The sequence below is a fragment of the Belonocnema kinseyi genome, chromosome 8, assembly GCF_010883055.1.
Source record: "Belonocnema kinseyi isolate 2016_QV_RU_SX_M_011 chromosome 8, B_treatae_v1, whole genome shotgun sequence".
Lineage (NCBI taxonomy): Eukaryota > Metazoa > Arthropoda > Insecta > Hymenoptera > Cynipidae > Belonocnema > Belonocnema kinseyi.
Genome location: NC_046664.1, coordinates 127,884,055 through 127,904,527, shown reverse-complemented (window position 1 = coordinate 127,904,527; position 20,473 = coordinate 127,884,055). Strand labels below are relative to the sequence as shown.

Genomic DNA, 20,473 nt, shown 5'->3' with positions numbered 1-20,473 from the left:
TAACAAAGTTACAAGTACCCCGCTATCGTACGGTCCTGTGGGCCCATGATTAGGAGTGGGGAACGACACCCCCAGTCCTTATAAGCGTGAATTTGCCCCGAAGGCAACCTGTCTTCAGTCTTTAGCTTCTTCCGTCACTAAAGTTTGATGAAATAGTAATATACATAAAAACGAGGCAGAAAGAATAACTTATTTTGTATAAAAACATTTCTTATATTTTCTTATAATCAGAACAAATATTCATTTAAACAATTTGCACTTTTCTTATCAGAAAAAAATGTTTGAAGGTGGGAATGAGTATCAAATCATTTTTTTCAATTGGATGCTCGCAACCTCTGAATAATTTTTTTTTTTAGTCTGAGAAAATTAGAAGAGTAGTTTCTCAGCAAAAAGAGCAAACCAAATTTAGTAACCTAACAATAAAATCAAAATTTTTTGCGATTATCTAATCGCATCCTGGTTGCGCATTTTTTTCTTTTCATTGGTGAACTTGATTTTTTTGTTTCTTTTGTTTTGATAACAGTATCATTGAAAAACTTTTTGTAAAAATCCTGTCCTTTACAACTTAAATGGTGGATCAAACCCTGTTCATCTTTTATTTGTTTCGAGGAAATCCTCACAGAACTAGTAGCAGGTTCTTTTTCTAAATTTTGCAAACGCTGTTGTCTTTTTAATGATGTATAATATATACATTCCTTCCACGATGATCAATGTATCGAAATGCGAAGTTAAACATTTTTGAACGCTTTTGCACAAAAATAAAGATTTGGAGAGAGTAAAAGTGGTTCAGCAACTAAAAATTAGGTATTTACCGAACAAGCACATCAATTTTTACCATAAATATAACAAAAAACCTATCGCATTTATTATAGAAAAGATAACAGCGTTTGAAAATTTATAACAAGCACCTGCTGTTAGTTCTGTTGGGATTTCCTCGGAAAAAATAAAAGTTGTAGGGTATAATAAGCTTTAGAGCCACTCTGTCTGCTTGCAGGCTAAAATGGCAATACATAATTTTATATTTGAACCGACTGTACTATACGGTAGCGAAACTTGGACTTATCTAGAATATGATAAGAGTAAAATTAAAGCGAAGAAGAATGTGGTGCAGAAGAATCACTAGTTGGCACATAGGAAGGTAATCGGTTAAGATGGTTCGGAAATGTTGAGAGAATCAAAAATGAAAGACTAAGGAAACAAGTGTATCAAGGTAAAGTCAATGGGAGCGTGCCCAGAGGCACTCCGCGGGAAGATTCGTTAGAATGTGTTTCAGTGAAAAAAACAGGCTTCTGAGATAACGAGTGTGTGAATATGGATAAAAAAAGTTTGATGTAAAATTGTTAACCAGTTCCGAGAAAATCGATCGAGATTGCTGACACTAGAATTTCACAGTTTTTGAAAATCGGTTTAAGGCAGCGATTGAAAAATAAAATGTTCAATTTTTTACAAAAATAAAAATACACTTTTAAAATATGGGTACGCTGAAAGAAAATAAAAAATTTTTATCTTATAAAGTTATTCAGTTCAAAGGAAATTAAATTTGTGTGTGACGGTATCACGGTGTAAAAGACTTTTTTTCGCTTTTTTGCTCTTAAAAGTAATTAAATGTGATTATTTGTATATTAAATTTGACATTACTTAGAATACAGTTTGTTGCCGAATAAACACCAAACTATAGTTAAATCACAAAAACTACGTATTTAAGAAATAAAAGAAAATTGGAAAATTTTTCAAGTTTGAGGTCAGGATGGCACCAGTATTTTACTTGAAAATTTTAATTTTTAATTTTAATTATTAAAAATCGCTTAAGAAGATCAGTATTATTGGCAAAAGGTCAGAAAATTAAAAAATTTAAATAATACGCTGCATAAGGGTCAAGTGAAGCATGTGATTTGACACCCTGCGGTATACCCACCACTTTTTATTACTATACTAAAAAATGGTTTTCAAACAAATTCTTTCAACAGTACGTGTAAGTGATGTTTAAATAATTGTTAGGCCAATAAACCCATTTTCGTCAAAATGTCCCTTAGCTCCTTTTAGAAACCCACCCTTCATTTCTTCATTAACACAATGATACAAGCAAAGATTTTCTAACATTTCTAAGAAACCACCCTCGCAGTAAAATCGATCGAAGTTAAATTTCAGCGGGTTGTTGTATATATTATTGACACTGTACTATGAAAATCCGCAAAATCTCAGAATTACCAAAAGTTTTTGATCAACTGATTTTGTAATCAAATCAATGACTCAATCCTATATTTGAAAGTTGGTCCAAGCTTCCCACACTGTTATCTTTACTTCGTTACAGCTAGCTTGCCATGGTAAAAGCGTTACGCCAGCTCCACTGCGTCAAGGCACGTTAGAGGCATATGTTTATATTATCAATGTAAATATTCATAATAATAAGTTACAGCGATCGTGCAAAATTCGACTGGAGCTCACTTTTTAACATTTATTTAATCTCCAAAAATTTTAATCATTTGAACATTTTTCATGAATGGCTATTTTTTGAAGAACGGGCTTAATTTGTTTACAAAATCAACTAAGAATGTATTTTCAATAATACTTTTGAAGGATATTTTGCAGATTCACAATATTTATTGATTATTTCAACAATTTTCATAAAGATATTTAGAGTTTGGCTTTTTCCGACGAATAGAAAATTTGTTTACGGAGTCAACTAAGAATGTCCATCCGATAACACTTTTCTATGCTGCTATATAAATTTACAAGAACTATTAATAAATTATTTAAGCAAGTTAGACTAAAAAATGAAGAGTGTCATCTTTTTTCTACGAACAAGCTCCATTTTTTACAGCACTAACTAAGAATATCTTTCCAATGGTTTTTTTCTACGGCGCTTTTTAAATGTACAAGAATAGTTTTGTAGCTTTGTAAATCTACAAGAACTAATAATTATTTAAACATTTTCGATTAAAAATTAAGAATTTGACTTTCTTTCTGCGAGTTCATTTGTTTACGGAGTCAACTGAGACAGTCTACCCGATGAGTCTCTTGAATGTAGCTTTGTAAATTTATAAGAACTATTAATTATTTAAACCTTTTCGAATAAAAATTAAGAGTTTCGCTTTCTTTCTACGCAATAATTTGTTTACAGATTTAACGAAAAATATATATCCGATGACTTTTTCTATGATGCTTTAACAATTTACGAAAACTGTTAATTATTTAAACAATTTCGATTGAAAAGAAGATGTGCTTTCTTTCTATAAGTCAATTTGTGTACGGAGTCAACTAACAGTGTTTTTTCGATGCCTCTTTTCTTTGCAGCTTTGTAAATTTAGAAGAACTATTGATTATTTAAACGTTTTCGATTACAAGTTTTCGATTACAATGTCTACACGATGAGTTTTTTCTATTTTGCTTTGTAAATTTACGAGAAATATTAATTATTATACCATTTTTTTAACAGAATTAAATAAGATTATATTTTCGATGATTTTTTTTCTATGGCGCTTTTCAAATTTACAGGAATATTAATGATATAAACTATTTCGATCAAAAGTTAAGGGTTTCACCTTTTTTCTACGTGTCAATTTGTTTACGGAGTGCAAGAAGAATGTTTATGCGATGAAACTTTTATATGTTACTTTCGAAATTTACAAGAACTATGAATTATTTAAACAATCTCGATTAAAAATTAAGAGTTTCGCCTTTTTTTAGAATTAAGAGTTTGGCTATCTTTCTACGCTTCAATTTGTTTACGAAATTAGCGAAGAATGCCTATCCGATGACTCTTTTCTATGTTGCTTTGCAAATTTACAAGACCTATTAATTATTTAAACAATTTCGGTTAAAAATTAAGAGTTTTGCTTTCTTTCTACGAGTAATTTTTTTAAGGAGTGAAAGAAGAAAGATTATCCGATGACTCTGTTCTATGTTGTTTTGTAACTTTACGAGAACTGTTAATTATTTATACTATTTCGATTAAAAAATAAGAGTTTGGCTTTCTTTCTATAAGCAAATTTGTGTACGGAGTCAATTAAGGGGAGCGACCCATGTTACACTTCAAAAATAAGCGTATTTTTCGGAATTTTTTTGTGGATGAAGAATATAACGAATCTTTTCCACAACTTTGATGGTTTATTAAGGCACTTTTCAACTAAGAAATAAATTTTTTTCAGCCATCACTATGCATTATATATTTTATTATAAGAGCAGATGTCGAACATGTTCAGCCGAAAGATGCAAAACTGCCCGCGCTCTAGCTTCTCACAGATTCGTCTGAAACGAAAAAGCAAAAAAGTTTCTTTAATTTTATACTCATATCTTCTATGCGAACCTAAAAAAGTCAAAAGATAATCATTTTTGACAAAATGGCGTCCTTTTAAAAAAAGTTTGATTTTCACCAAAAAATTTGCATGAAATTGTTTAAAATATAATTGTTTGAAATTTTTTTCCAGTTCAGAGATGTTCACACAGAAGATAATCATTTCAACTATATGTGTATGCAAGGAGAACTCAATCGGTCAAATACATTTTGAGTTATCTTGCGGGCAGTTTTGGAAAATTTGAAACTGAGAAAAACGCGTTTAAAGATTTACATGTTGAAAAAAAGCAGCATCGTCAGGCTAGCGCCAGGCGCGCGGGGCGCCTTTTAGGGGTTAAAGAATCCAGCTGCAACTCTGAAACTTTCACAGCATGTTTTTGGGATGACTAGCTTCCATTTAAGCAAAAAAAATCGATTTTTTGAAGCCGTTAGATGGGTCGCCCCCTTAAGAATATTTTTCCGATGCCTCTTTTCTATGTGTCTTTGTAAATTTCCGAGAAGTATTAATTATTGGAACAATTTCGATTACAAATTACGAGTTTGGCTTTCTTTCTACAAGTAAATTTGTTTACGGATTCAACTAAGAATGTCTTCCAGATAAGTGTTTTCTATGTTGCATTGTTAATTTACAAAAAGTATTAATTATTTAAACATTTTCGATAAGAAATTAAGAGTTTCGCTTTTTTCTACGAGCCAATTTGTTTACGGAGTCCATTAAGAATGTCTACTAGATGAGTATTTTCTTTTCTGCTTTGTAAATTTACGAGAACAATAATTATTCAAACAATTACGATTAAAATTTAGGAGTTTGGCTTTTTGTTACGAGTCAATTTGCTCACCGAGTGATGACTCTTTTCTATATGCATTGCAAATTTACAAGAAGCACTATTCATTTATACAATTTAGATAAAAAATATTAAGAATTTTGTCTTTATTCTACCAATAATCTCAAATTTTTTACAAAATTAACTGAAAATATCTTTTCGATGATTTTTTTTGTCTGACGCTTTACTAATTTACAAGGATATTAATTATTTAAACTATTTCAGTTAAGAGTTTGGCCTTTTTTACATGTCAATTTGTATACGGAGTGAACTAAGAATGTTTTTGCGATTCCTCTTTTATATTTTTCTCTGTAAATTTACAAAAACTATTAATTATTTAAACAATTTCGATTAAAAATTAAGAGTTTGGCTTCATTTCTACGGGTCACTTTGTTTAAAGAGTGAAAGCAGAAAATTTATCCGATGATTCTTTTCTATGTTTCTTTGTAAATTTACGAGAATTATTAATTATTTAAACAATTTCCATGACAAATCAAGAGCTTGCATTTCTTTCTTCGAGCCAATTTGTTTACGAAATCAAGTAAGAATTTCTATCCGATGAGTCTTTTCTATGATATTCTGCAAATTTACAAGAATATTAATTATTTAAACTGTTTTGATTAAAAATTAAGAGTATGGTTTTCTCTCTACGATTCTTTTTTTTACGGAGTCAACTAAGAATGTCTATCCGATGCCTTTTTTCTATTTTGCTAGGTAGATTTGCAGGAAGTATTAATTATTCAAATATTTTCGATCAAAAATTAAGAATTTCGCCTTTCTTCTAGGAATAAATTAGTTGTTGGAGTGAACTAAAAATGTTTATCCGATGACACTTTTCCATGTTCCTTTTAAATTTACGAGAAGTGTTAATTATTTAAACATTTTCGATTAAAAATGAAGAATTCGGCTTCCTTTCTACGATTCAATTTGTTTTACGGAGTCAACTAAGAATGTCTATCCGGTGTCTCTTTCTATTTTGCTTTGGAAATTTAAAAGAACTATTAATTATTTGAACAATTTCAATTGCAAAATTAAGAGTGGTTTTTTCTACGAAGACGCTGAATTTTTCAACATAATTAACTAAGAATATCTTTCCGATAATTTTTGTCTATAATACTTTGGAAATTTACAAGAATAATTAATTACTTAAACAATGTTTAAAGACATATTTAGAGATTGGATATTTTCTCAATTATTAAACACAACTTGTTCACGGATGTAACTAAGCTTGTCTTTGCGGTAACTCTTTTCTAAACTATTTGTTAAATTCACAAGAATTATTAATTACTTTAAAAACTTTATTTTAAAAATTCATAATTTGGCTATTTTTCGACTAATAAGAACAATTTTTTTCAAAATTAACTAAGAATGTCTTTCCGAATAATTATACTTATTAAAATTTCAATATTTATTATTTTAACTACTTTAATTATTAAATTAAAAGTTTGGCCATTTCATGAAGAATATGCTCAATTTTTTATGGAATCAACAAAGAATGTATTTCCAATCACTTTTTCCTATGATACTTTTCAAATAATGATTTATTATTCAAATAATTGTCATAAAAAAATTCAGCAATTTACTTTTTTTTAGATTTTCAGTCATTTGAACATTTTAAACAAATTGATTTTTATAAGAAAATGTATGCACTATATATTTGATAAGAATGAAAAAGTCTTTATAATTACATAAACTTTCCTGTTTATTAATTTCAGTATTTTTTCTTTTTCATAATTTCTTCCAGTAATTTAATAATCTCTTTAATTGAATATTTTGCTTCATAAAGATTTTCTATAGTATATTTTCTCTTGCAATATATTTTTCAATATATTTTACTGTGATTAATCACTCAATCGAACATAAAACCAGTATTATAATTACCTATTGTACCATGATTTTTTATGTTTAAAACTCCGCTGAAACAGGTGTATCTAATACACTGGTCATACTCGTTACTAAAATCTCATTTGAGTCCTTTAGAATGAGTAAATATACCGCCAGAGGGCTCAACTGTTCTACGTATGCGCATTTAAGAATTTTTCTTTCACTGAAGTGGGCTTAAAATAACTGTATGAATTTTAGTACAATTTAATTACAATGCGACTACATACGAGTTTATTCGGAATACTCCCATTTGCCTTGACATTTGGCCAGATGATAGGAAAACTGCAGAAAATCACATCCTGGGTTTAGCCGGCATTTCGAAATTCGAGTACACAACACGGTCGTACGACGTAGATGGTCACCCATCCAAGAGCTAGCGGCGCTGAAAATGACTTGACATCTGCACTCTTTTCGAGTCGAGATCATTTACTATGTATTGCTATGAAAATTTGTAAGGGCCGAAATTGTAGATGTTTTTCACAAACTTGCATAAAAATGTTTAGAGTTGCACAGTAATTTATCTTGCATCGTGAGATGGTACTAACGCGAAGCCGTGCAATATATATAATTTTTAACCCCTTTTTTTGCAATTAGTATAGCTTTCAATTTTTACTTTTCCTCCTATTCATTTTATTGAAGATAATCTTAGCGAAGGATTTTTCTAAGAGCACCAGTACCAGTGCCTAGTTAGTATCCGTCGGTTATGACTTTGGTCACGAATTATGAATATTATATTAATTTTTATTAATTTAAATTAAATTTATTTAATATTAATATAAAATTATCAGTGTTTAATTTAACATTCATTTATTTTTATTTGATTATTATATTATTATTAATTATTATTATAATATTACGAATATTCGTGCAGGGTCATTTCTTTCCTCTGTTTTAATGAACAAATTTGACATTTCTGTCTCTCATCGTCAGAATCAGTTCTTTTTTACTTCCTGCGGGTATCCCGGACTCATGTGTTCGGACTTGTATGACTGTATAAAAATTAAATTAAATCAATCGAAAATTCCTTTTACAAGAATCTGTTGAACTTTTACTTTTTGAGTTATAAAATATTTAAGCTGGACCAATCAGGAGAGCGGTACAAATAGTCGTGCGTTTGTGAGTGGGGGCCTGACGTAGTGTAGTGAACGCAGTTCTCTCGTCGCTAACCCGATCGCACCGCTTGCTTCAGTAACACTGCGCTAGACTCCCGCTCACGCACCCAAGTATATCACAATTTTGATTGGTCTAGCCTAAACAGTTTCTAACTCAAAAACTAAAACTTCGAATGATTTTTGAAAAACGAATTTTGGATTTATTTTTGTTAATTGTATAAGCTGTATATGTCTGGAAACTTAAGTTAACCGCCTTCTGCATTTTGCCAGCGAATGTCTAAGCATCTTGTTGACACACAGGGATGCTTTTCAGGCTGTTGATTAGTAAAAACTTGGCATCTGCAAGAGCCCCGATGATGAGGACGATTAGCTTAACAGATATCCCGGATATAACCGTCGAAAATTTCTTATAAGGTCTTTATACATCTTCAAGTACTTCTTGAAATAGGTAATGTTCAAACTAGGGATTATTTTTTGTCTACATATTTTAAATTATTGTTTAGAAACTTATATTTTAAATTAGAAACTGAGTTTAACAGTTTTTAAGAGGATTAAGTCTTTAAAGACAAAAGTATTGAGCCCTTTGTAAAATAGGTGAAGTTCAATTATTTTTGTACCTATTTTAAATGGTTGTTTTAGAAAAGCTATTCCATATTTAAAACTGAATAAAAAAATCTTGATAAAAGAATTGGATACATTGAAAACTGTGCGTTTTATGAAAGTTTTTGTATAGCAGAACATTCTTTTTTTGTTATTGATGTTATTGCAGCATTTTTATACTTGCAACTTTTCTTTATTAATGATTATTTTTATGCCGTTTTTAAGCATTTTAAATATTTAAAATCAAAAAGTATTGAGTCCCTTGTTAAATAATTAAAACTTAATTCGTTGTTTCACATATTTTCAATTATCGTTTACAAAGTGTTATTTTGCATTAAAAACTGAGTAAGCGAGTATTATACAAAAAAAGTTGGATAAATTGAAAACTGCGCATTTTCTGGAGATTTTTGTGCAGCAGAAAATCGTTTTTGGTCATGAAGGTTATTAAAGAATTTTTTCCCTTGATTTTTTAAATTTTTTATTACTGCAGATATTTTATAAAATTTACACTAGTTTAGGTAGGGTTAGAATCCTCCGCGAGTACGATATTTCAAAGCGTTTAGGCGTGCAATTATATGCTTAAGTAACCGTGTGTGCGAATTACATATTTTAATATTTGAAAAATGAAGATTATATAACAATAACTTCAAAATAATTTTCTTGGGATAAATAGTGTTATGAATTTTCATAAACTGTCGCTTATAATTCAGATATCTTAACTAACAGACTCTTCTCAAGTACAAATTTCGCTAAGTTGAAGGACTAGTCTATTGCTCCGATACTACATATTCTTACATTAAGAATATATATTCTTGAAGTGTGATTGACTTGAACCAAGTAAAATTTACTTGATCCAAGTACAATTTTTGTCCATTGTAAAAAAATACGTATCGATTTTTTTCGCTTTAGAACAAGAGAACAAATTGGTTAGGACAATAAAAAATTTGGATTAAACGTGGAATGATCCAAATGAATTTTCAATGCGTATGTAATGTCCACATTACTTATTTCCGTATGAGTTTATTGGTAGAGCAAGTATAGCAGTTTTTTTTTAGATCGTGATATCCCCAGCAGGTCTAATCTTTGTCCTTTTTCTCTCGGAAAATGAGCAAACATGTTCTGTATCCAATTTTGTATTTAATGTTCTATTTTAAGTTTTTTAAAATACCCGGATGGCAAAATTTTAATCTCGAAAATTAGTATTTTATTTCTGTTCTTTTATTTCTTTATTTGATTTCGGGTACCCCCGATGCGTGGCACCATACTCCAAAGGCACATTTTCGTAGATTTAAGAACCTATGATTAATTGCGTTTCATTTATTTTTTGTGTTATGATCTTGTCTCGGCCTTCAAACCACCATGGACATCGAAGGATTTTGGAGGCCTTAGTGTACACAGAGGACTGAGATCTGCTAGTGCAGTCGTTGATAAGAATTGAGATGATCGTGTTGAATCTAGTTCCCGCCTTTCCGTTGCTGTCTCCAATATTCTCGGAACCTGGCTACAGCACTCGCCGAGAAGCCAGCCTCTTCATACTCCCGCGATGTGATGCAAAACAGGTCTGGTTGTGCCCGATTTGTTGTCATATATTTTGACAAATGAGGACAATTCTCGTACCAGACGAGAGCTTACTCATTTACAGGAAACGCTTCGGATCAATCCTAGATATTTTATTTTATTTCAGCCTTTAATATAGCCGCCCCTGCATCTCCTTTCGTTTTGGCGGTACGGCAGAAAATTAGTCGAGCGGAGTACAGCAACCACACCACAGCAGCCAGACAGAGGGGAATCGCTAACACAGACGAACGACTTACGTTTAGTTTTCTTGAATTAATGTCTTAACGTCGAATCAGTGTGAGAATTTAGCTGAGGTAATGTCAGTTTTCACTTCCACCTGGAGGTTTGGAATTTATCACGGATCCTCGTGTCTTTACCATGGAACTTAGACTATGCAACATTTATTTGAGATTGAGTTTGCTGGTGTTTCCTCGATTTGAGACAGGAGGGTCCTAACGGGACTCTACGGTCTCCAATGGTGCCCTATATTATATTTCGCGATTTCATGTTGAAGGAATCAGGCTTCTCGTGTGTCTCGGTATAACCACCTCGTTTCTAGTAAACCGCCTAGCCGCCGTCACCATTTTGGCCTCAGGCTTAATATAAACGTTTGATGCCGAATTTTTTACAACGGATCATTTGAATTTACCGTTCGAGATAATGAGTTTGTTTCAAAAAGAAAAACAGTGTATTAATTATTCATGTAATTATTTCACGGAATTTGATTTTGGCATGCCTTCTTGATTCTTGGAGTATCGGCTGAATGACTCAGCAACGCGTAGTTTTACTTTATTTGTTTGTTCTTTGGCTTTGAGCGGTTGAGTGTAAATTGCCATCGGCACAGTATTTATAAATCAATAGTGGTATAAATATGGCGCGTTGACGTGGACAACTCATTTTTCTTTTGTGTTTTGTCTATTTTTGTCCATAGGTCAGGCGTGGCCATGAGCTACCGCTTAATGTATACTGCTGTCGCTTTCCCATTTTCCCTTTGTAAAATGTAACTTTTCCCCGCATGACTACGCCTGCCTGACACTACTAGGTTTTACTCACAAGAATAATATTTCTTTTGTTTTATGCAACAACCTTGCATTTTTATTATTGCAGCTGATCCATCCCCCCAACCCACAGCTGATTTAAAGGGCTGAAGCTGGTCCAAGCAAAAACCAGGCCCACGCCCAGTTACTTGTGTCTTGAGTGTCCGTTCGGCGCATGTGCGCCTGGCGCCCAACAAAACCTTAATAATTTTTTGGATGTTTATATTTGATGATTTTTCCTAGTTAATGGGCGTGTTTTAGTAGACGTAACCGCAAAATACAATATAAGGGACCATGGAGATCGTGGAATCTCGATAGGGTCCTTATGTCTTTCAGATTTAAAAAACTCCAGCAAACTCAAGCACAACGAAATGTCTGAGGACCAAGTCCCATGGTACAGACACGAGGATCTGCGAGAAATTCCCAAATCTCCCGGTGGAAGTGAAGCTGAGGACCCTGTTAGGGGATGCAAGGACTTCCTCACATAAAAAGAAAAGAAAATACTAATTTTTTAGGTTAAAATTTTGCCTTGTTTTAACTTATATATAAAAGTTTGTTATAAGGACAGCCGCAGAATTTCTCCGGGAGCGGGTGCTAATCTGAAAAACTGCACTCGATCCCAGCGAAATCGCTGTAAAATTTCAGCCATAACCACGCCTCACGACCGTTAGATAGGTGGTTACAGTCTATGACGGAATCAATACGGCGATCCGGAAAAAGTCTCATACTCCCTGAGGACACGGAGCGACCCAAGGACGACCGCCTTATTCATTCTTAGCAACTCCTTTATAAGGTCTCTATATCTCTTTCTTTTCATTATCCTTGGCTATGATGTCAAGAAGAACTATGTCAGGCCTCGAGTGTGCAACAGAAACAATTATCGAGAATATAAAGTTACAGTATATGCGGCACTTCTCATTCTCGAAAATTGACTCTATTTCCCTAGGAGAATTTACAGGTGCGATATCTCTTGGTATTAATATGTTGGTATTAAAAAGAATCAGCAGAAACTCAGGGAATCCCGAGTCTCTATTATTTTTTATAACTACATAAGCTACATAACATTATGTGCTTTTCTTCCTCTCAGGGGCTCCCTGTTCCTGTTCGTAAGCAATTTTCGCCTGAAATAGCAATGAGTTGAGGATCTGCATTCAGTCCTTTAAATATCTGTCGATTCTCTCTAGCTAGAGAAAGTGCACTGTACCGTAATATGCGCATTCGCATTCGTTATTTTTCCCCTTGCGTGCTGTTCGGTACCGTACTTCTTCTTTAAAGTAACCTCAAATATGAGACGTGATTTCATGAGTAAACTCAAATCTATACTTTTATTACATAAAGTATCGCGTGTACAGAAAAGGTGAAGATGTATTTTTACAGTCTCGTGTGTTTTTTATAGCTCGGCTACGCCTCGGCTTCCCCTCGTTCTTGCAAAGACACTCTCGGACGTAAAAAGACTACTTCACATCCTTGGGGTACAATATACTATTTTTTGATTGCAGTCTTGGAAAATATTATATAATGAATGCATCTCCAGGAATAAAAGTTTTGAACTTTAAGTAGCGTTAGAAATATTTTAACAACTCATATTGACCAATTTATAAACCATTACCGTATTGGCTATGTACGTAATAAACACAGCTACATTCTATGTGTGAACAAATAGTCAATATTATGTGACAAGTGTGGAAATTAGTCAGTTTTTCCGAAGTTCTGCAATTCACATTAGTTAGAAGTGCACTTTTAGGACCTGCTGCACATTATATTTTTCGTAACAAATGCGAGTGATATGGAGTAATTAAGTTTTTAATTGGTAAATCCTTCCAGGTAATTTCCCAGTTTCCCATTTTTATTTCATTAAATTACTTACATTAAGACCATTATTTTAAAAGAGTTTTGTAACGAGTTACATACGACATATCTTCGAATCCTATGAACATTTGAAAATGATTTTTGTACGAAGAATCAAATATCTGCTTATTTAAATAGTGAAATGTAATCCAGGCACATCAAGAAACATATCTCAGTAAATTTTTATAAACAGGTCACAATGCAGAACTGTGCATGCTTCGCGTAACTCAAATGTATTAATTCGCCATGTAAATTACCTCCTGTAGAAACAAACTGTTTCTTCTAGAGCCGACAATCTCAACTATTAATACAGAATGCACTAATCATACACAGTTACGTAGGGGATACCTTTTGAGGGCATTAGGTGACAAGCATAGAATACGCAACTTCCAAATCACTATTTTAGAAACTATTATTCGGACTAATTCCATCCAGGAATTGGTACGTATATTACCTGGCGTCATTTGCATATATTCTACCCGTAATTTACCCTGTACACATTTGCTATTTATAAGAAAGTGATTCTTCTACGTCGTGAGGACCTTTTATAGACATGAGAAGATCCAAAGGATGTCTTAAATACGTCAAATCACATAGCATAGAGGTATATTCTAAGAACGTGTTTAGAGTGTCCCGGTGCCCAGTGACTTGTGATGTGTTCCTTCCTGTTCGATGACGAATGACTGGAAAATACCTCTGAAGTTTCTCTAGTCCATGAACTTACCGAAACGAAAAATAAACGTTTATCTATGTATTATATAAAAGTCTAGGTTTGAAAATGAAGGTCCCTAAATTTTTTTAAAACAAAATTGAGCTGAAAAGTGATATTTTAAACAAAAAGTAATATTTTAGGTGATGTCAAGATATTTAGGTTTATTTTAGTAACTAACGAGGTTTCAAGCCTCACGTCACGAAAGTCAGCAAGTCAGCTTTTATAATATACATTATGGCCTGTATCGGAACAATTCAAGTCAGATTTTATTATTGATGCACAAAAAAATCAAATTCACGGAGAAAACGGAAAATTTACGCTTTTTATAAAAAATGCATAACATTTTTAATTATTTTGAATTAAATAGTTGAGTGCTTCCATTTTATACGCGCAAATTATTTAGGGTTTAGTTAAAAATGTTATCAGCTACAACTTTAAAGGTTAGAAATTTAAGAGTTCCAATTTAAGTACTTTAGCCTGTTTCTCTGAGTTTGAATTTTACGCTAGCATTAATAAAAAATGTAGCGCCTACGCCATATTTTGGTAAGTAAATATAAAAAATTTTCTATCTTCTCATTGGCAGGTAATGAATCAACGATATTTAAATCAAAAATAAAAATTTAAATTTATGACCAGAGATTTCGCAGATCTTTTCATGAATTCCCGGCATTTCGCCGTATATATTTAAGTTCACTAAATTCTTTGGGTTAAGTATCAATAGAGCTGTCGAAACTTCGGATGATAATTTAATGTCAAGTTCGTCATGAACGATACCAAGGAAAATTTTCCAAAGTATATATGTAGGTTTAAAATACAAACTGAACGTGTTTAATAATACTCAGGTTATAATCATTACCTTGAGTTGGATAGTATGTGTGTGGCGCATGTGGTGCTTGATAATTTGACTGCCCCGGTCCTTCCGTGATAGGAGGTCGTTGTCGAAGACTCGAGTATCGTTTTGGTCGATTTCCAATTCCATCCTGAGGTGCCGGAGGTGGTGGAGAATGCACTTGCTGTTGATGCGTCGGTTGTTGTGAACGTGATTGTTGCAACCGCGGTGGAATTGCAGTTGAACTTTCTTGACTGGTTGATTGTATTTGAAAGTGTTCTAAAACGCCACCAAACATTAATTTTTATAGTTTATTACTACAAGTTATAGTATTACGCAACATTAAAGATACGGCTAAATCGAAAAATGTATAATCCAATAATTAACAAAGCTGCCCATCTGCCGGTGGGCACATTCTTATCGCCCGTTTCGCTTAGCTATTTTCGACCATCGCGCTCAGACATTCATTCCTCGCATAAGTCCCCATTGTCTGCCAATCTAGCTACTCAATTGCAAACCACCTAGATTCTATCATTCTAAATAAAACTTGTATACAAATTGTATTATATCCTTTATGAAAACCCTTATTATTTAATTATTAATATCATACCATGGCCCTGAAAAGCATACATGGAAAATTTGGTGGAAGTTTTATAAAGCCACAAGTCCTTCCTCGTAAAGGTTTACATATCTTACTTCGTTTGGCTCAAGATGGTAATTTTAGATCATTCTATATAAATTTGCGTCGCCCCACATAAAACAAACGTTTCTATTAAAAAATGGATAAATAAAAGTTTGAAGTCCTTTTGAAAAGCTTTAATTCCTATTGCAGATATTTTCAAGTAACTCGCATCGTTTGTATTACATAGTCAAAATTAGAATTTTCAATTTTTTTCATAGTACTTTCGATTTCTAAAACCAAAACTTTGTTAACGTATCTTGGATCGTTTAATTCAAAAGTTTAATTTGTGATTTTTTAATAAAATTTGCAAGGGATAAAACCAGAATGGTTGGTTAAAAACAACTGGTTAACGAACTCATTCTTCCGCTAAGAAGCTAAAAAATGTGGGCCAAAGCCCAATTTGGTCTCAAAATATGTACTCGTAGATCCATTAAAATAAGAAGTGCATTTTTGGAGGTGGCTGACAGTTCTATATCATGAATTAGGAAAATTGAAAAAACTGCATTCGTATTCAAGTTAAATAAATTAAACAATTAAAAATATACTCACTATTCTGTCTAACACTTGAATGATTAAACGCAGATTCAGCAATGTTCATATGTTTAACATCGTTAGCTAGTTGATGCTCATCGTCATAACGCGCAGCATTAACTCGTCTATTACCTGGGTTCATTATTCCAGGCCCACGTCCTTTTTGCTTCGAGTCGATTCCTTGATTACCGACTATATTGTTATTAGTATTCGCTTTAAAGCCACGTCCACGTACTCTGCTCGCTGCAAGACTCGCCGATTCTTGAACATTTCTCTTGTTACTATCTCGAGGTAAGGCTTTTCCTCTTACTGGTTTATCTATATCTTTACAGCCTGTGTTTCCATTAGAACTCTGAATTTGAGAAGCTTGCTTGTTTTCCCTCTTCCATGTCTGATTTATCACTTCCGCCGGAATTTTGTTCTCGTTTCTACGCAAGAACATATAATAAAATTCATTTAATTATAAAATTGCGATAAGTATAACATGTAACTAAATAACACAAATTTTCAAATTACTTACAATTTACTGCTCTGCGCGCTGTTCTGGTTCGATTTATGACCATCCTGCTGCGGCACCAAAGGTGGGAAATTCACCTTACCTGGTGATTTTGATTTATTACTATACCAGGCAGAAGATATTACTGGTTCTTCTGGCTTCGGTGAATCCTGCATATAGAAAAATGGTTAATTAATTAAAAGTTTTAAGTCACCCAAATTGTTATAACCTTAATTTCAAATTCAGCCTTAAATCATTTTAGCATAAGAAGCACCCCGAAAGATAGGTGGGGTAATTTGGGAGAGATTATCTCCCTTGGAATAGTTTAGTCACTAGGGACCAAGGGATAGTTGGGTCCCGCGGGTAAAATGAGGACCGTGTCATAGGGGCACGGCGTCCTGAGGGATAATGGGGTTCAAATTGAATAAGTAGGTCCCAAGGTTTACTTATGAAAAGGAGAATATTGATCCTCTTCTGACCCATGTCTGATTTTGGCCTGACCTTCAATTATCTTTCGTTCAGTCTTTTCATTGATAACCCATTGCTCATCAATCTTAGTTATGCAGATCTTCTATCGTCTTGTGCATTACCTAAATGTTATGTGATTGGAGCGACTTTGAGTTTAAAATTCATAGTTTTTGGAGTAGATTCAAATTCGAAAAGCACCCCACAAATTTTCGAAACTTTTTAAAAAACAAAAAGCTCTTCGTCAACCCCATCAAAACTAGAAGGGTTTCAGCCCAGGGCTACCAAACTATACAAACGAAACTTTAAAGAGATGTTTTAAATTGCTAAACATACTAAGGCTGTTAATAAACTATCAAAACACAGATTTTATTTAAGACGTGTATCGTAATCTTAATTTACAGAAAATTATGCAATTGAAACTTTTAATTATTTAAACTCTCGAAATCATCTGGCTTTTATTAGCTTCAAGAATACTAACAGAAAAAATAAGCTGTTTGTCGCTATTATCAGATTACTCACTGACAAAACATAACTAAAATCAAAAATTGTATTTTTATTTGAGACAGCTTCACATTGCGTAATATGGATATTCCGTTTTCTTATTATTATACCATTAAGCCATTTCCCTTTCGGAGGAAGGGTGAGTCACTTATTGAGAAAGGAAAAAATGTCAGGAATGGTGTATACATTTTTTCTGTCCTGGCATACCTCTCTAACTTTCTTCACGTTAAAACATTTTTTCAGGCAAACTCTTGTGCTTCTACAGCTTCTTCTGCCTCCTCGGATTAGGGTCTTATTTAAACATTCTTACCATTCTTTTCGCGGTCTGCCACTGGGCACACTGCCATTTACTTTACCTTGATACACGTGTTTCGTTAGTCGTTCATCATTCATCCTCTTAACAAGCCCAAACCATCTGAAAGAATTTCTTTCAAAAATGTGAACTAGTGTCACCTCTACGCCACATTCTTTGAGAATTATCTCATTACTCACTCTGTCTATTAGTATTTCGCCGCATGTAATGCGCAGAAATTTCATGTTAATCGCGTTAAAAAAGATGAACTACTAACAAAACAACTATATCAAGGTAAGATGAATGGTAGCGTATCCACAGGAAGATCGCGGAAAGAGTAATTGGAATGTGTGAATGAGACCCTAATTCGAAAAAATATAAAAAGCCACAGAAAGACAAGAGTTTGCATTAGGAAACGCGGGAACGTAAAGGAAGCTAAAAAATATGGCAGGACATAAAAGTTTAGCGACAAATAGTTTACTTTTACGCGACAGCACCTAAGCTCGTATATTTACTACTTTCATAGACGGAGAACGCAACCCGCAGTGGTTAACGGAAAGACGCACGGTACGGATCGTTAAGACCTGAGAGTCTTACAGAGTGACAGACAAGATTTGTCAAAACATATAGCAAAAAACAAATGAGTAACAGTTATACCGAACATAACAGTGGGGTCTTCCAAGGAGATTTTCTACGTATCCCTCTTACCTCTATTTCTTGCGCTCCAAGGCAAAAGCTCTGAATATCCATTTGGCCCACCGAATAGAAGAGAATTTAAGGTCAATCACCTTTTATACATGTACGACTTTAAATTCTTTGCTTCTTCAAAAGAGAACCTTGCAATCCTTACGGCGGTAGCAAATAGGTACTCTAAAGCTATTGGCAAGAGCTTTGAATTGGACAAGTGTGCCTGCGTCCATCTACACTAAGGAAGACTAGAGAACATATCAATGCGTGACGATCAGAATCTTCAACTCATAGGTGGAAATTCCATTAAAAGTCTGGGCAATGGAGAAATATATACATACCTCAGAATACCATAATGCGGAACCCCAAAATGTGTAAAAACGGCTCTTGAAATACAGTATCGCCAAACTCTCAGAGAAATTTAGGCTTCCGAATTATATCCGTACCTCGTATATATCTCCCTCGAGATAAAGGGGTTTGAGGTTTTATGAGCATGCGACTCGTCCATCAACAAAAAGTCGACAATGCTGCGTCGTTTCTATACCATGTCGCAAAGAGTGCCGCAGAGGAGGAGATTGGTCTCCCAATTGATTCCAGCGATATTACACATGGCCTAGCATCACTAACATCTGTGGTCCTCAAAACCCATGCGAAAGAAGCCGAACATGCGCTTCTACTAAGAGAGCATGCTAACAAGCCCGTTCATGGTAAATTCTACGGCATTATACATAGAGAAGAGCTATCGATTGACCTGTTCAAAATGTCTATCAAAGATGCTGAATTGAGATCGGAGACTAAGGGATTTATTTTTTCTTGTCAATACGGCGTTGCAGGCAGCTTCATTAACCGTGAGCGCATAATGAATGTACATGTAGAACATATTAACGGCCGAGCGTGCAAGCAAGAGCCAAAAACAGTCCGACATGTTCTCAGTGTGTGCTCAAAGTATGCAAGCTACTAGTATACGGGTACATAGAGAGACCCAATACAGCTCTAAGTGTATTATATTACCATCTTCGGCACTTCTATGGTGTTGTTATAATGTCCGTTTTGTCAAATGCATAGGGGAAAATATAGTCCGTTTTGCAGAATGATGAGTGTAAAATCTACTGGAATTCCTCATTCTCCATCACCCAGCCATTTTTCTTAGATCACTTCATCTGGTCCGTCAACACTGTTCCTCATAATATTGTGCAAAGGTTAGTATCTCTAAAAAAGTATCCAGAGGCGAAACCTTCATTTGCAACTGTGTGGTCTGCCGCATAAGATTATCCGCGGCTATAGACTGCACTCTAAGGAACGATGTTGTAATAAGTCTCTTGAGTAAATTTCCCATTCTTGCGTACCTTATAGGATAGAAGGAGCAGGAGTCGACGGCACGCACGTTCCGGTTACGTCGGGATTGGACGCTTTAAGGAACTATGATCGCAGGTTCTGGAGCATACAACTCCATCATTTTATCAGTCACTTGACTTTGTCCGTGGCTGTCATAGTGCAATAGGGTTTAACCGCAGTGCAACAGGACTTAAATGGATTAGCCTGCTAAGGCAATAAGGCTTGAGCTTTCCTCTTATGACTCTGACGGCTATGTTGGCGATAGCACAGCTACTTACAGGATTTCCCATTCCAGACAGGCAGAGAGCGAAGATGAAAGGGAATGAGAGGAACACCAAAACCATAAGTTATTATTGAGAGCACATTAAAGACTTTGAAACGCTTGTCGCTTCCCGAGGCTCGTCGGGGCACCTCTAGAGCCACTGTTGGGGGGCACAAAATGCGGCACGGAAGTGATCTCAAGATGCGAGTTGACCAGGTAGCTCTCATTAATCGAACAGCTGACCAACAAGAACATCTGCGACAAACGGGAAGCAGTGGAAAATCAACTGTGCCGGCTAAGGATCCTTTAGCTAGCGTTAGCTATTTGCAGCCAAGCACCTTATCAGAAATACCGTGAGACAGCATCAAGTGAGATACCACAATGAAAGAAGAATTTGACGATTTTCTACATTGTGAGTGCGAAGTTTAAAACTAAAAGCGAAAAAGGATACAATTTTAGGACGAGATTGAATGCAAAGTATCCTCATATCAAGAAAGTCGCAGTAAGAGATGTTATCGCTAA

At 34.1% G+C, this 20,473-nt stretch overlaps 1 protein-coding gene across 2 annotated transcripts in view; it reads right to left on the bottom strand.

Moving 5' to 3' along the window:
- Positions 1–20,473, bottom strand: part of LOC117179099 (protein CASC3-like) — a 217,134-nt gene that overhangs the window by 88,584 nt on the left and 108,077 nt on the right. For both annotated transcript variants that reach the window (XM_033370758.1, XM_033370759.1), the window contains 3 exons: positions 16,431–16,576; positions 15,929–16,338; positions 14,725–14,976 (listed from right to left, as the gene is read on the bottom strand). In XM_033370758.1, coding sequence (XP_033226649.1) covers positions 14,725–14,976; positions 15,929–16,338; positions 16,431–16,576 — 808 coding nt within the window. The remainder of the gene's footprint in view (positions 1–14,724; positions 14,977–15,928; positions 16,339–16,430; positions 16,577–20,473) is intronic.